We start from the raw sequence: 13483 nt of genomic DNA, 5'->3' as shown, positions 1-13483 counted from the left end.
ACTTATTCTAGATTAGATTACATATTAGTAGAACATCGAGTGATAGAGTCGGTGGCAGAAGTAAAAATTGAAGGAAGCACCCTGTCGGATCATGCCCCAGTTGCTATGAAGTTAAGATGGGGTAGAGAAGGGAGAGAAGGTTATGTATGGCGGTTCAATGAGGCACTTCTCATGGAGGAAGAGATTGGTCAAAGAATTGAGAGAGAAATTGAATGGTTTTTTGAGGAGAATGAAACAGAGGATGTGTCGGTTGCAACGGTGTGGGAAGCACATAAAGCTTACATCAGAGGCCTACTTATTGCAATGGGGGCAAAAAAGAAAAAAGAAAGGAGAGAAAAGATAAATAGATTATTAAATGAAATATATGATCTTGAACAGGTGCATAAAAGGGAAAGAACTAAGGAGATAATGCAGAGGTTAATAAAGAAGAAAGAAGAATTAGAGAATGTAATGGAGGAGGAAAAAAGAAGAGTCTTTAATAAAATAACAAGTGAAAGGTACAGATGGGGAGATAGGCCGGGAAAGTATTTAATGAGAACTTTAAGAAAGAAGAAAAATAGAAATTATATTGAGAAAATAAGAAACCCCAAGGGGGAATTTGTACACTCAACCAAGGATATTGCTAGAATATTTAAAGAGTACTATAATGAGTTGTATAATATCATACCTCAGGATACGTTCAGGAAAACGGAAACAGTAAATAGAGAGAAAAGAAAGACATACCTAGAGGAGGCAGGCCTACCGAAATTAAGAGAAACACAACTGAACTCTCTAGAGGCAGAAATAACCACAGAGGAAATAAAATTAGCATTAGAAAGCATGGCGGGAGGGAAAAGCCCAGGTCCGGATGGATATACGGCCAAATACTATAAAAAATATAAAGAGCTTTTAATTCCCAAAATGAAGATTTATATGAATGCCTTGGGGAACGGGATGAAGATAAGGGGAGAGTCTTTACAGGCGAATATAGTATTGATACAGAAAGAAGATAAAGATCCCTCACAATGTGCGAGTTATCGTCCCATAGCGCTGCTGAATGTAGACACGAAAATATATGCAAAGGTTCTGGCAAATAGACTGAAAGAGCTGATGCCGGAGTGGGTACACGGAGACCAGGTGGGGTTTGTCTCGGGAAGAGAGGGTAGAGATAATGCTCTGAGATCACTGTTGCTTATACAGGAGGGCAAAAAAGGGAAAACCCCAATGATACTGATGTCGATAGATGCTGAGAAGGCATTCGACAGAGTGAGTTGGGGTTTTATGATGGACACTCTGGAAGCGTTGGGAGTGGGAGATAGAATGAGAGGGTGGATTGGAGAGTTGTATAGAGGGCCTACCGCTACCATAATGGTAAATGGAGGAAGATCAGAGTACTTTAAGATGTCAAATGGTACAAGACAGGGCTGCCCATTGTCCCCACTGCTATACGTGTTGTCACTGGAGCCCTTATTGTCCATGATTAGAAAGAACATAGACATAAAAGGAATAAAGATAGGTGATAGAGAACACAAGCTAGTGGCCTATGCGGACGACCTGATGTTTTATGTTGGAAACCCTAGAACATCACTTCCAAATTTAATGAAAGCATTGAGGGAGTATGGAGACCTGTCGAACCTGAAAATTAATCCGACAAAAACCGAAATCTTAAACATAAATCTCAAAAACAGTGAAAAAGAAAGACTACAAGAGGAATTCCCTTTCCTTTGGAGAGACAAAGAATTAAAATATCTAGGAATAAAATTATCAACCTCAAATAAAAACCTTTATAAAGCCAATTATATAATATTATTAAATGAAATTAAGGAGGAGCTGAGGAGGGTGGGAAATGGAAATCCATCGTGGATAGGTCGTATAAATTTGATAAAGATGGTAATTGTCCCCAAAGTATTATATAAATTTCAAATGATCCCAATCAAACTCCCAGAGGCATATTTTAAAGAACTGAAGAAAATGATAATAAAATGTATATGGAGGAATAAAAAGCCTAGAATAGGGTATGAAACGTTGACTAGAAGTAAAGAAAGAGGAGGACTGGGGGTACCAGATTTTAGGAGATATTACAAAGCGGGGATTATTGCAAGAATCTTCGATTGGATTCATAATCCGGAGAAAAGTTGGGTCAAAATTGAGAAAACACTGAGTGGAATAAGTTTGAGTAATAGTATCTGGGTGCCTGCACAATACAGAGAATTAGAGGAGAGCACAAGCACGTACACTTTTATTGTTTTAAAAGAATGGGATTTATTACATAGACAAAAGGGGTGGGTTTTTAATTCACAACTAATACCACTTAGGAACACAAAATATTTCATCCCGGGTAAAGATAGTATAGCAGGGAAATGGATTATAAAACAGGAGGCGCAATTGAGAGATATAATGGTAGGAGAGGAAATTGGGTCATATAAGGATATGGAGGAAAGAAAGGGTGAAGTCTTTAATAAGATGGATAGATTAAGATATTACCAACTGAAGAACTTTTTTGAAAGCCTTCCAAAACCTATAAGAACTAGAAAAGACTGGAATCCATTTGAGAGAATTTTTGAGTCACGGGGAAATGGTAGACACGGAACTGCAAAAATACACAAGATATTAATGGAACTTGACACAGACACAGAATTAATGCACATAGAGAAATGGGAAAGAGATATGGGAAGAAAAATAGAGGAGGAGGAGAAGAAGAAGATGTTCACATTAATTCACGAAAATATTAGTATGAGAGAAGTGGAAATAAATTATAAGTGTTTGAATAGATGGCACATTACCCCTTACCTGGAGCACAAGATGAATACGGAAATTTCACAGATGTGTTGGAGAGATTGTGGAGAGGTGGGCACGTGGTATCATATGTGGTGGGAGTGTCCAGAAATACAGGTGTTCTGGCGAAGGATAGTTTACTTGATAGGGAAGATTACTAAAATCAATATAGGATTAGACCCAGAATTATGCCTCCTCCATATCTCAGAACTCCCAGTAAAAGTATATAAGAGGTCAGGGATATGGTATTACTTAACCGCAGCAAAGAGCTTGATACCCAGGTACTGGAAGAAAAGAGAGGTGCCAACGGAGGAAGACTGGATGGGTAGAGTAAACCAGATTTCTGGGACAGAGAGATTGTATTATACGCACGAGGATAAGCTGGAGATGTACAATAAAAAATGGAAAGGATGGGGAGAATATAAAGAAATGGCAAAAAAGGTAAAGAGATAAGGTCCTGGGTAGTCGGTTCAGAATTGGATTTAGGAATAATAGAATTATATGGAGTAAATGAGAGAAGAGAGAATATAGACCGTGGGAAGGTGAAGGAGGGAAGGGAGGGGACAGGGAGAAGGAGGGGGGGGGGGTGTTTGGGAGGGGGGGATGGTATGAAAAGAAAGTCATATATAGGAATAAATTTTATAAGGAGAAAATATGTTTTTGATAAATATTTTAAGAGATATGTTGAAATGACTTGTATGTGGATTGAAAACTAATAAATATTTATAAAGAAAAAAAAAACCCTTTGTGATGGCCTTCCATTTCTTCCATTTCACCTCATATGGCCCACTCCTTCTAAATCGACAATATACCACCATTCACCCCTTTAAGTAAATTTAGACCATGCTTTTAAATGGTTAATAATTTAATACTTGCAATTATGCAACTGTACAGTCCATAGAACACAGTCCCACTCTAACTAGCTAATCCCAGGTTACACAGCCATGCTTTTCCCAGTAGCAGTCCATGACTGGCAGAGTCCTTGAAAGGTAGGTTTCCTTGAAATATGCTCGCAGGTTGCCCTGGTTATATTCTGTACAGTGGGCCCCTTGTCTCTATTCCCATGTGGCCACTCAGGGACTCCCCCAAGTCCATCCTTCTCCTTATTTATATAAAGTACAGGGTGGGGGCAGAGCCCAGGAAAGCCCAGGAAAAATGCAAAGCACACATTAACCCTTCCTCGCCAAGGCAGCATAGAATTCCTGCCTAACAGCAGCACATTTGTAGGTACTCAGATTACACTTTGGGGATCACTTTTAGAAGGCAGGTAGCTGTAGTTAGGTGTGCAAAGCCCTTCCATGTGCACCTTACTACAAAGGCTAGTTATAAATTGTGGTGGTTCTTTTTGTATAGCTTGTTTGCTGGATTTGGTGTAGGGCAGCTTTTTTTCAACCAGGATGCCTAGGTACCCTGGAGTGCCTTCAGGTTTCTTCAGGAGTGCCTTGAAAAAGTGCTAAAAAATTGCCTGAACAAAATTTATACAAGCCAGCAGGTGAATCAAGCCTGCCTGTTAGTTACACAAAGCCACAGGTTTTCGTTGTGCACAATTACAACTTTCTAGCCGCCAGTGACATAACACCCAATGATGTCATCAGTTGATAAGAAGACATCAAGCACCAGCACAGCATCCTTGTTTGCCCATCCCCCACTCCTCTTCCTTAGCACTGGGGTCACTTTAGCTGAGTGAGATAGAGAAAATAAGGGGGAACTAACAGAATACTAGTCAGTAAAAGTGTTCAAAAGTGTATTTGCTTTGGAAGAATAAATCACCTCTGATGTTGGGTGTCCTACATGTGCAGATGTTGCTGTGTTCTGTAAAACTATTAGTTTATTTGTTTACATTTTGTAATGGGTGCCTCAAGATTATTCATTATTTTAAAGGGTGCCTTATGATTGTGGAGAATCTTAAAAGGTGCCTCAAGATTGTACAGAATTTTAAAGGGTGCCTTGACTGAAAAATTTTTAGAAACACTGGTGTAGGGACACATTGGATGCCTTCAGGCTACCATTGTGCTCTTGCTGGGCATCTAGTGTATCCCTGTACCTTTAAATAGGAGTGGGTATGTCTGCCCCTTCAGTTTATCCACTGCTATATGTATTACAACTTGTTAGAAGTTAAGACTTCAATATACAGAGGAGCCTTGATGAGGGCCCTTAGCTTCCACATATGTCTGCAAATATGTGCAGCTAAACCCTCTCTGTTTTTTTTTGCTGGCTAGCTGGTAAGTGTACTTGAATAAAGCCTGCCTGCTCACATTATGCAACAGCAGAACTTTAGTACAGTACATAAAGGTCTGGAAAGCAGCAAAATGCAAAGCCTAGTGCCCAAAAGGCACATTCCAGGCAGCTCCAGTACAGTGGGGCCCAGATACATCCTCCAGAATTATTGCTGATTCTGAGAGCTGCATAAACAGACCAGCTCAATCTTGATTGAAGAAAAAAAGGATCCTGGGAAAAAAAAGAAACAACTGAAGCATGCTGAGGGGTAATACCAGGCTGGTCACTGGGTTTTTTTTTTTTTTTGGTGAATGTCCAAATAGTCCTGTAGCCAGAAGTATAACCTAATTGTCCGTGAATACCATGTCCCTTAACAAAGGAGAAAGAAATATATTTTTTTTGCATTTGCTCCCTATCCCCATGTGTTTTTTTGACAGTAGTTTACCTATTAGCCTACAAATGGGCAGAACTAGCAAGACTGATCTGATGTTGACTTCATCAGGATTCCCTACTAGGTTTGGTTCATGGAATTTCAAACAGGATTGGTCAAACCCAAGCAGATTCATCATCCCTACTTCTGGATTCAGGATTTCCAGCCATCCTAATTGACCAGGCTGGACTGTGTCTCAGTGAACAGCATGACTAGTTTCTGAGGAAGAAGGTAAGAATCTTTTAAAGCAGAAGAGAAATCTAATATCACGTATGCATTAAATGAAACCCCTCCTGCTTACAAATTTTAATTTTTTAACCAAAGTTCTGCTTCAAAGCGGAACTTCACTCTCTCAATCAACATGGACTATTTCTAATCCCTTTTGAACCTTTTTTGCATTCCTTCATTTACTTCTTGGTTTCCATGCCTAGACAAATGGGGGTTTATTTACTAAAGCTGGAGAGTCCAAAATCAGACTCCCTTCTGCATAGAAACCAATCAGCTTCTAACCTCAGCTTGTTCAATGAAGCTTTGGCAATGAAACCTGGAAGCTGATTGGTTTCTATGCAGAAGGGAGTCTGATTTTGGACTCTCCAGCTTTAGTAAATAAACCACATGATGTCATACATCCCAGAAGTCTTCAGGAGCCAATGCCTGAGCTAAGGACAGATGGATTCCAGGAAGTAACTGCTACATGTATCTGCTGCCCTTGCTCAAGATAGCCACTGCCAGAAATAACAGGAGGTGTTTTTTAAAATGATTTCTCAGCAAAATAAAGCATAGAGACATGGATGGATGGAGGAGTTTGTTTTGAATATTAAATATTAATGATATAGCATTTTTGGTTTGTGGTACTCAGATGCAGTGCAGTTCCACTTTAAGTACAAAGGTTAAGACAGTATGATGAAGTTGGTACAGCGATTGTAAATTTTACATTTATGGGAAATGTGCATAAGTACAAAATGATATGGATAGAAGCAATCACTGCTAATGAAGAAGATCCATTTTTTCCCATACATGTATTGCTCATTAAAAGTGAATGGAGGTTTTGGCTGGTGAAGAAAAGTTTAAGTGTTACTAAACCCAGAAGCCTGCATTCACAATATCTGGTCTTCCACAGTAGAAACAACATGGAAATGCAATTATGTTAGTAAATATAAGCTGTTAAATACCTTTTCTCTTCAGCAGTTAGAGCAGTCTCATGATTTCTATCAGTGTCCAGCAGAGCACTGGTTAAAGCTTGTAGGAGGAGTTTTCATTTTGGTCTAGGAGGATGCTGGACCACTGATATTTCTCTGGACAGTGCTGATTGGCCCTGTGCCGATCTCAAGCACTCTCCCAAGAAAAGAAAAGAAAAGAAAAGAAAAACCTCTCTAGCAATACACAACAAACTGAGCATGTGCAGAGTGACTCTACACGATATGTCTTATCAGGAGATAAGATGGGGACACTGAAAGAAGGGAGGATCAGAGACAACAGGATCAAACAGAATTTTTACACAATGCAGAGGATTAACCCCTTAGGTTCCACAGTGAGTATAACAAGCATGCTTTACTGCATATACAGACTGATTTTACTGTTGTAGTAACACTTGACAGCTTTCGTTTCTCTGAAATTTCAACAAAAATTTTTTAATTTCAGCAAAATCAAATTTTTTTTTTGCCAAAATATATTGGAATGACACTTGAGGGTTACAGAAGCTTCTTCGACCACGTCAGCTCTGGAAGGTTTTCTCCCCTTCGTGACCAGGCCATGTTTTGCTATTCAGGGCTACACCACTGGCAATTGTGATGCAACACCGTATCCAAAGGCAATTTATATAATTTTTTTCACACAAATAAAACTTTCTTTTGGTGGTATTTGATCACCACTGTTTTTTTTTTTTTTTATATATAAATTAAAAAATACCAAACATTGTGAAGAAAAAAAACCCAATATGTTTTACTTTCTGCTATAAAACATATCCAATAAAAAAAATCTAATTTTTTCATAAGTTCAGGCCAAACTGTATTCTGCTACGTCTTTGGTAAAAAATCCCAATAAGTGTATATTGATTGGTTTGGGTGAATTTTATAACGCCTACAAACTATGATATATACAGGTATACTGGAATTTTTTTTTATACTACAAATGGTGGTGATCAGTGACTTATTGTGGGACTGGGATATTGAGGCGGGCAATCTGACACTGGGTGGGAACTGACTAACTGACATCACCAATGGCATTAATACAGTAATCAGTGCTAATACTATACACTGTCACTGTACTAATGACACTGGCTGGGAAGGGGTTAACATCTTGGGGTAATCAAGGGGTTAAGTGTGTGCTTAAAAAGTGTTAATGTACGTAATATGTGCTGCTTTTTACTAAATATCACATTGTTCCTTCTCCCTGCTTTGCAGGGAGAAGAAATAGCGAGATAATTCCATCTATACAGAGCCCTGTGATTGGACACGGCCGATCAGCAGATCCCGGTCATGAATCATTGGCCGGGACCTGCTGACAAGATCCCACTGTGTACGATCACAGGCGGAGTTGGCAGGGGGGAAGGGTGCACCGCTGTGCGTGTGCGGATCATTGTGGGTGGTCGGTGCTTAAGTGGTTAATATGTGGGACCTGCTCTTGTGCCAGGAAAACAAAGCCCCTCATTAATTAAGTTTTCTTTTTTTATAGAGAAAGAAAAAACAGAACAGAAAAAAGTAAAAATAAAAAATGAAAGAGGCAGCACACAAGTACACAAACAAACAAGGAAACAATCATATAGAACACTAAAAGTGGCTATAATGCAGTAATTTTTTAAATTAGGAAGATACTGCATTTTGTCATCAGTCACTTCATGTTAGCGTGGCGTAACACGTGGGACGTGGTGATGCAATTTCTGGACGTGGTGACATAATTTCCAGAGTGGACGCCATCTTGGTACTCCAATAGACAACTATGCAAAGTATACCCACAGCATGTGGTTTCACATAAGGCTTGTTTAAAGTTATATACATGTGAGTGGGCACTTGTATTACTCTATTTTTTTTTAATTAAAATGTTATCACACTATGGGAGCATCTTCCTTTTTATCTTCTCTGGCTGTATGAGGATTGGCTGATCCTAGAATATTTCTGAAGAGGCTGCCTACTGTGCCGTTATCCATCAGTGAGGGGGATTGATCCATCGTTGGACCCTATACCTACAGGAGGATGTCCTGGCTTCCGGTTGGTGCGTTATTGCTTGAACAAGCGCTTTGACCCTGTGGGGTCGCTTCATGGACGTGAGGGGGCATTTCACCCAGTGTCGGATCTCCTTCTATGTATAACCTTTCAAACACCAGCACTATTTAAGGACTATAGAACACCTCCACCATTTATAGGTGATTTTGGACTTCATAGTTTTGGTTGGATCGTTATAAGTTTATGAGACTCACAGTATATGTTGGATCATTTATATACGTTTTGGACTTTTTTTGATCCATTATTTTTATGTGTCACGGATTTATGTTTGTGTCACTTATCCTATAATTTATCCCCTATTTTTTGGGGTCACGAATAATTCGTTCATTCTTATTTATACTCTTCTATCTGTATTTCCCAGCTGCAGGATTACGTTTTATTAACTTTGTGGCTTATAATTTTTCACCATATACAGCATTGTATTAGTGTCACTTAGTCACAAATTTTTCACCTTATCCCCAATTAGGGGTCACTGTTATATGGTTCACTTTAATCATACCAGTTTATACTTTGGTCTGAGTTTTTGGCTGATCAATTTAACAGCAACTGCGTTGTGTTATGTTAGCTTTGTGGTTTTTCACCATTCACCACTTTTTTAATAGATTCTTCTTAATTTTCACTATGTGCACTATGTATGTGTTTATACTCTGTTATTTTCTATAGCCAATATTAGTTGGCACACTGTATACCTGAAGGTATATTTTTACACCACAGCACTATTTTAGTGCATATTTAGCACTACTGTGTTGGGATCCCATTTGTGGAATTATCACTATTTATGTTGGCACCATTTATGGTTACTAAGGATTGTCACCCATAGTCACCTATTTACCATTAATGGCGTACCTAGGTTACACCTTAGATTTATTATTTTGGGTGTATTTTCGCTGTTATCCATTATTTTTGGATTTTTCATGTGCATTCCATTCTATATTTGTTTTTGATAATTCCATTTTATATGTTTAATTTGTGAAGTTTTTTTTATTTTATTTTTTTGATTATGTGACATTTAGGGGAAAGCTGTTCACCGACTCATAAAGCTGGTATCACACTCACAGCTGCAGCTTGACTTAAATACTTGTCTACCATGACATTCATAAGGGGAGTTGTAAAACATAGCTCAACTGCCCCCCATTTGCAAGTGTAAACTAAAGCCTGACTTCTACTAGTTGTACTATGACTTGGAGAAATGAAAACCTTGACAGGCAAAGCCGACAAACTTTCTATAACTAATTCAGCAACCTTGCTCAATCTGGGGATTTCTTGCCAATTTCCCCTTTGACAAACAAACACAGCCTTGCATGCATGAAACTTTCTGTCAGAGCCATGATAGGGGATTACCTGAGGAGCCGGAGACGTCACTGCTCACAGAAATCATCTTTATTTCCTGAAGGTAGGATAACATTCCCTTGGCCATTGTACTTATATACAGCAAAGCTCTCCAAAACAAACTCTTTATCTTTATTTTTAACTGCTAGAGTAAAATGACTAAACCCGACAGGATTTCATTTTAACAATACGCGATTTGCAGTGTTCTTCCCCCATCGTATACATGTGAGCTATGTGACAAGTGGGTGGTAAAACAGGAACTGCAGGATCATGCTTTTTCTTCTTTCAGTTTCGCCAGTTAAGGACTGGATTGTGCAGAGGGCTGGAGAGGGAGGGGGCAGTGAGGCTTCTACTTCTTCCAGGAAGACATTTCTTTTATTTCACAGTCAGAGTTACGTTTGACACTCTGGAATATCTCAATTCTCCATTCTTGGGATAAGAGTGGCGACTCAAGATGAGCAACAGTACGAGCAGTCAGGAGTCTGGGTGTTCCTCTCCTGCACGTTACCAACAGGACAACTTGTACCTGCAGACTGCCAACATCAGTAGCAACCTTCAACTCATCCCTTACACCAAACTAACAGATCTAATGTTCATTAACAAGGGAGCTTATGGAACTGTACACAAGGCCTCCCATTCTGACTGGAGGATACCGGTAGCTGTGAAGTTCTTCCCAACAGAACGCCATCTAGTGGAAAGGTGAGTGTCACATTTATATAAATTTCTATAGGAATCGAGCTTGCTACAAAGCTAAAAGTCTGGTTTATTTCTGGCTAAAGACTAGTAGATTTTCAAATGAACATTTGTACGAATATTCCTATAAACCTTCGTATGAAAATTCTCATTGCGTTCAATGATTTGACAAATATCATTGAAAAGTGCTTCAAATTTTCCTTTGCTTTTAACATTCGATTTTGGAAAAAATGGACTTTATGGAAAGAAAACCACATCCAATGTTTGAAATTTGATCATTCGAGAAACGTTTTCCATCCTGAGCCTTTGAATTTTCTCATCACTGTGGTCAAAAACGGATGTCCACTTGACCTCTTGATTAGAACGAGTACTCTTAAAGCCTGGTACCCACTATGAGAAAATCAGATGAACGATCGCCTGATTTTGCGCGAAGGTGCGTATAATGATGTAACCAACAATAGTATTAACTTGTACGAACATTCTTGACCGACAAAGGCAAACATAGCTACGTATTAGGGTAATACTGTAGAAGAGGAAGTTGGTCTATACTTCTGATCATTTTTTGCTAGTTGATTATTTCCGTATGATTACTGTAACAAAAAGCAGACGTTGTGTTCACATACGGGAAAAATTTTCTAGCTTGCACCCTTGGTTTTTGTCAGAGTGGGTGGATGACAGGTCCACCTGCTCAATTTCTGCAGAGCAGACATGGACAGAGTTCACTCTGCTCTATGAGTATCTGGGAGTAAATGGACTCTGCTGTCCACTCAGGTGCCCTCCGATCTGATTCGTCTAGACGGAGAGGGACAGATCCCCTTCAGTTTTTCAGGTTTTTTTTAGTGGACCGGATAGGATTGGAGGTAGAAAGGTCCTGCAGCAAAAAATTGAATTGACACAGATGTCATAAAAGTGACATCCATTTTATTCTGCTTTAGTTTGGCACGGGACTTGTTCACAGGTCCCCTGGTAATCGGACCGAACATAAAAGGGGCCTTATAGATCATCCAGTTATGTGTGCTACATCATTACTATTATAATACAGGATTTATATAGCACCAACAGTGTGAGCAGTATACTTTATGGCGCCATTCCAAGCTATGGATGGAAGGAAAAAGATCACCCCACCAGCAAGTGAGAAGAGGGGAGCATGAGTCCGAGTGATTCCAGTGTCAGCCAATGCAAGTGAAGGGATGGACACTGCTTAACTGACCCCAGGAGTCCAATGTTGAGGCATGGTCTCAGCCGCTGTTCTGGCCATGCCCCTATTGTTTTTAGTTCCGCCCACTGGGGCTTAGTCACAGACCAAGCCCTAGTGGGTGGGGAAAAACACATCAGAGGGCATGGCCAGAATTGCAACTGAGGCTATTCCTCAACATTGGACTCCTGGGGTCGGTTGAGCAGCATCCATCCCTTCACTTGCATTGACTGACACCAACAATGTGAGCAGCACTCTACAAAATAACATGAGACAGTAAAGTTACAATACAATTTAAGATAAGAGAATTAGGGGGGTCCTGCTTGCAAGAGCTTACAATCTAAAATGGAAGGACAAGTAAAACAAAAAGTACACGGGGATGAATTTTTAAAGAATGAAAATCAAATTTTTCTAATTTATTGTGAACTCCGACACTGCCTGTAATGAAGGGTGGAAGGAATTTCCATGCAGTTAAGGGAAATGTTATAAACAAGTAATTTTTGAGTAGAGAACAAAAACCTGTTGTCAGGTTTCCATTATTGGATTGTAGTAAAGGAGTAGGAGGAAAGCTGGACTGTTATGCATATGCTTGTGTGTCAATGCAGATCTGTAGGCTGCTCTGTAGTCCTTAAGACCTCAAGGAATCAAAAGAAAGAATTGTTGGAGATGAAAATGCCACTTTACTGATAAGTATACAGAAAATATTTGTATTTAGATTCAGTAAAAACAGCCAACACTTTTCAGAGGCTCCATTGGGCCCTCTTCATCAAGACTGAAACACAGTGGATTGGATGAAGTTTGAACTGTTTCAGGACAAATAAAACATTTGAATCAACTGAAATAACACCTGTTCCAGATGAAGTTCCGCAGTTGAGCTGAAGCTGGAACAGATATTATACCAGTAGTTTAAAATTTTTACTGAACCAAAATAAAAATATTTTCTGGAGCTTTCATTCCCCTCTCCTCTTTCTACAGGTGTATTGTTTTTATTTAAATGTGCAATTAATAAAAGCAGGCGCTCACCAAAATATGAGTTGGGAATGTCGGCCTCCCTCAGAGGTTTGTGAGGCAAATACCACCAGAAAATACCACAAAGCCTGCTGAGAGTATCTGTCATCTGTATCTCTTGCAGCTTCTAACAAGGGCAAGGTAACACATAACAGATGTGGGCAATAAAAAAAATGTATAAATACACAAATCTTCAATTATCCATCTTTGGATACCTGCTGCCTAGCAACATGGCATCAGTATCTCTAGAAAGAACAGTTGCTGATATTTAAGAAAAACAAGAAGTAGGAAGAGGAAGATGACACCACCGAGACTGGCGCAGCCTAACTGGAATAGGCACTGTGGGGGACTTATAGCAAGTTTCTGGCTATATAGGTAATTATGTATTATTCCATTTATGTACTGTATGTATTTATTTATTTATGAAGCATTAAGATTGTGTGTAAGACAGTTCCAAGTTTCACCCCCAAGGGCAAAAATGGGTGCAGCAGAAAACGTGGCTTGAGTCATGTTATCAGGTCAAGGCAGCACAGGCTTCCAGGAAGAGTAAATACTTATGACTGTAAAAGATGGAAGTGATGATGCTCAACTGGGCTTACATTCAGCACTGTCATGTAATAGTAATCACAGACTGGT

The 13483-nt window shown here is 39.4% G+C and overlaps 1 protein-coding gene and 1 long non-coding RNA gene across 4 annotated transcripts in view; one reads left to right on the top strand and one right to left on the bottom strand.

Annotated features, from left to right (window-relative positions):
* Positions 1 to 13483, bottom strand: part of LOC149460433 (uncharacterized) — a 148706-nt gene that overhangs the window by 67547 nt on the left and 67676 nt on the right. The gene's annotated exons all lie outside the window — the stretch shown is intronic.
* RIPK2 (receptor interacting serine/threonine kinase 2) overlaps positions 10251 to 13483 on the top strand; it is a 56701-nt gene continuing 53468 nt past the window's right edge. The window contains exon 1 of one of the 2 annotated variants that reach the window (XM_089679699.1): positions 10251 to 10650. In XM_089679699.1, the coding sequence (XP_089535825.1) occupies positions 10406 to 10650 (245 nt within the window). In that variant the 5' untranslated portion in view covers positions 10251 to 10405. The remainder of the gene's footprint in view (positions 10651 to 13483) is intronic. The other variant, XM_089679698.1, reaches the window with a different exon arrangement.

The sequence above is a fragment of the Staurois parvus genome, unplaced genomic scaffold (assembly GCF_062004578.1).
Source record: "Staurois parvus isolate SC_StPar_1 unplaced genomic scaffold, SC_StPar_1.0 ptg000230l, whole genome shotgun sequence".
In the NCBI taxonomy this organism is placed as follows: Eukaryota; Metazoa; Chordata; class Amphibia; order Anura; family Ranidae; genus Staurois; species Staurois parvus.
This window is presented reverse-complemented; position numbering and strand designations above follow the sequence as displayed.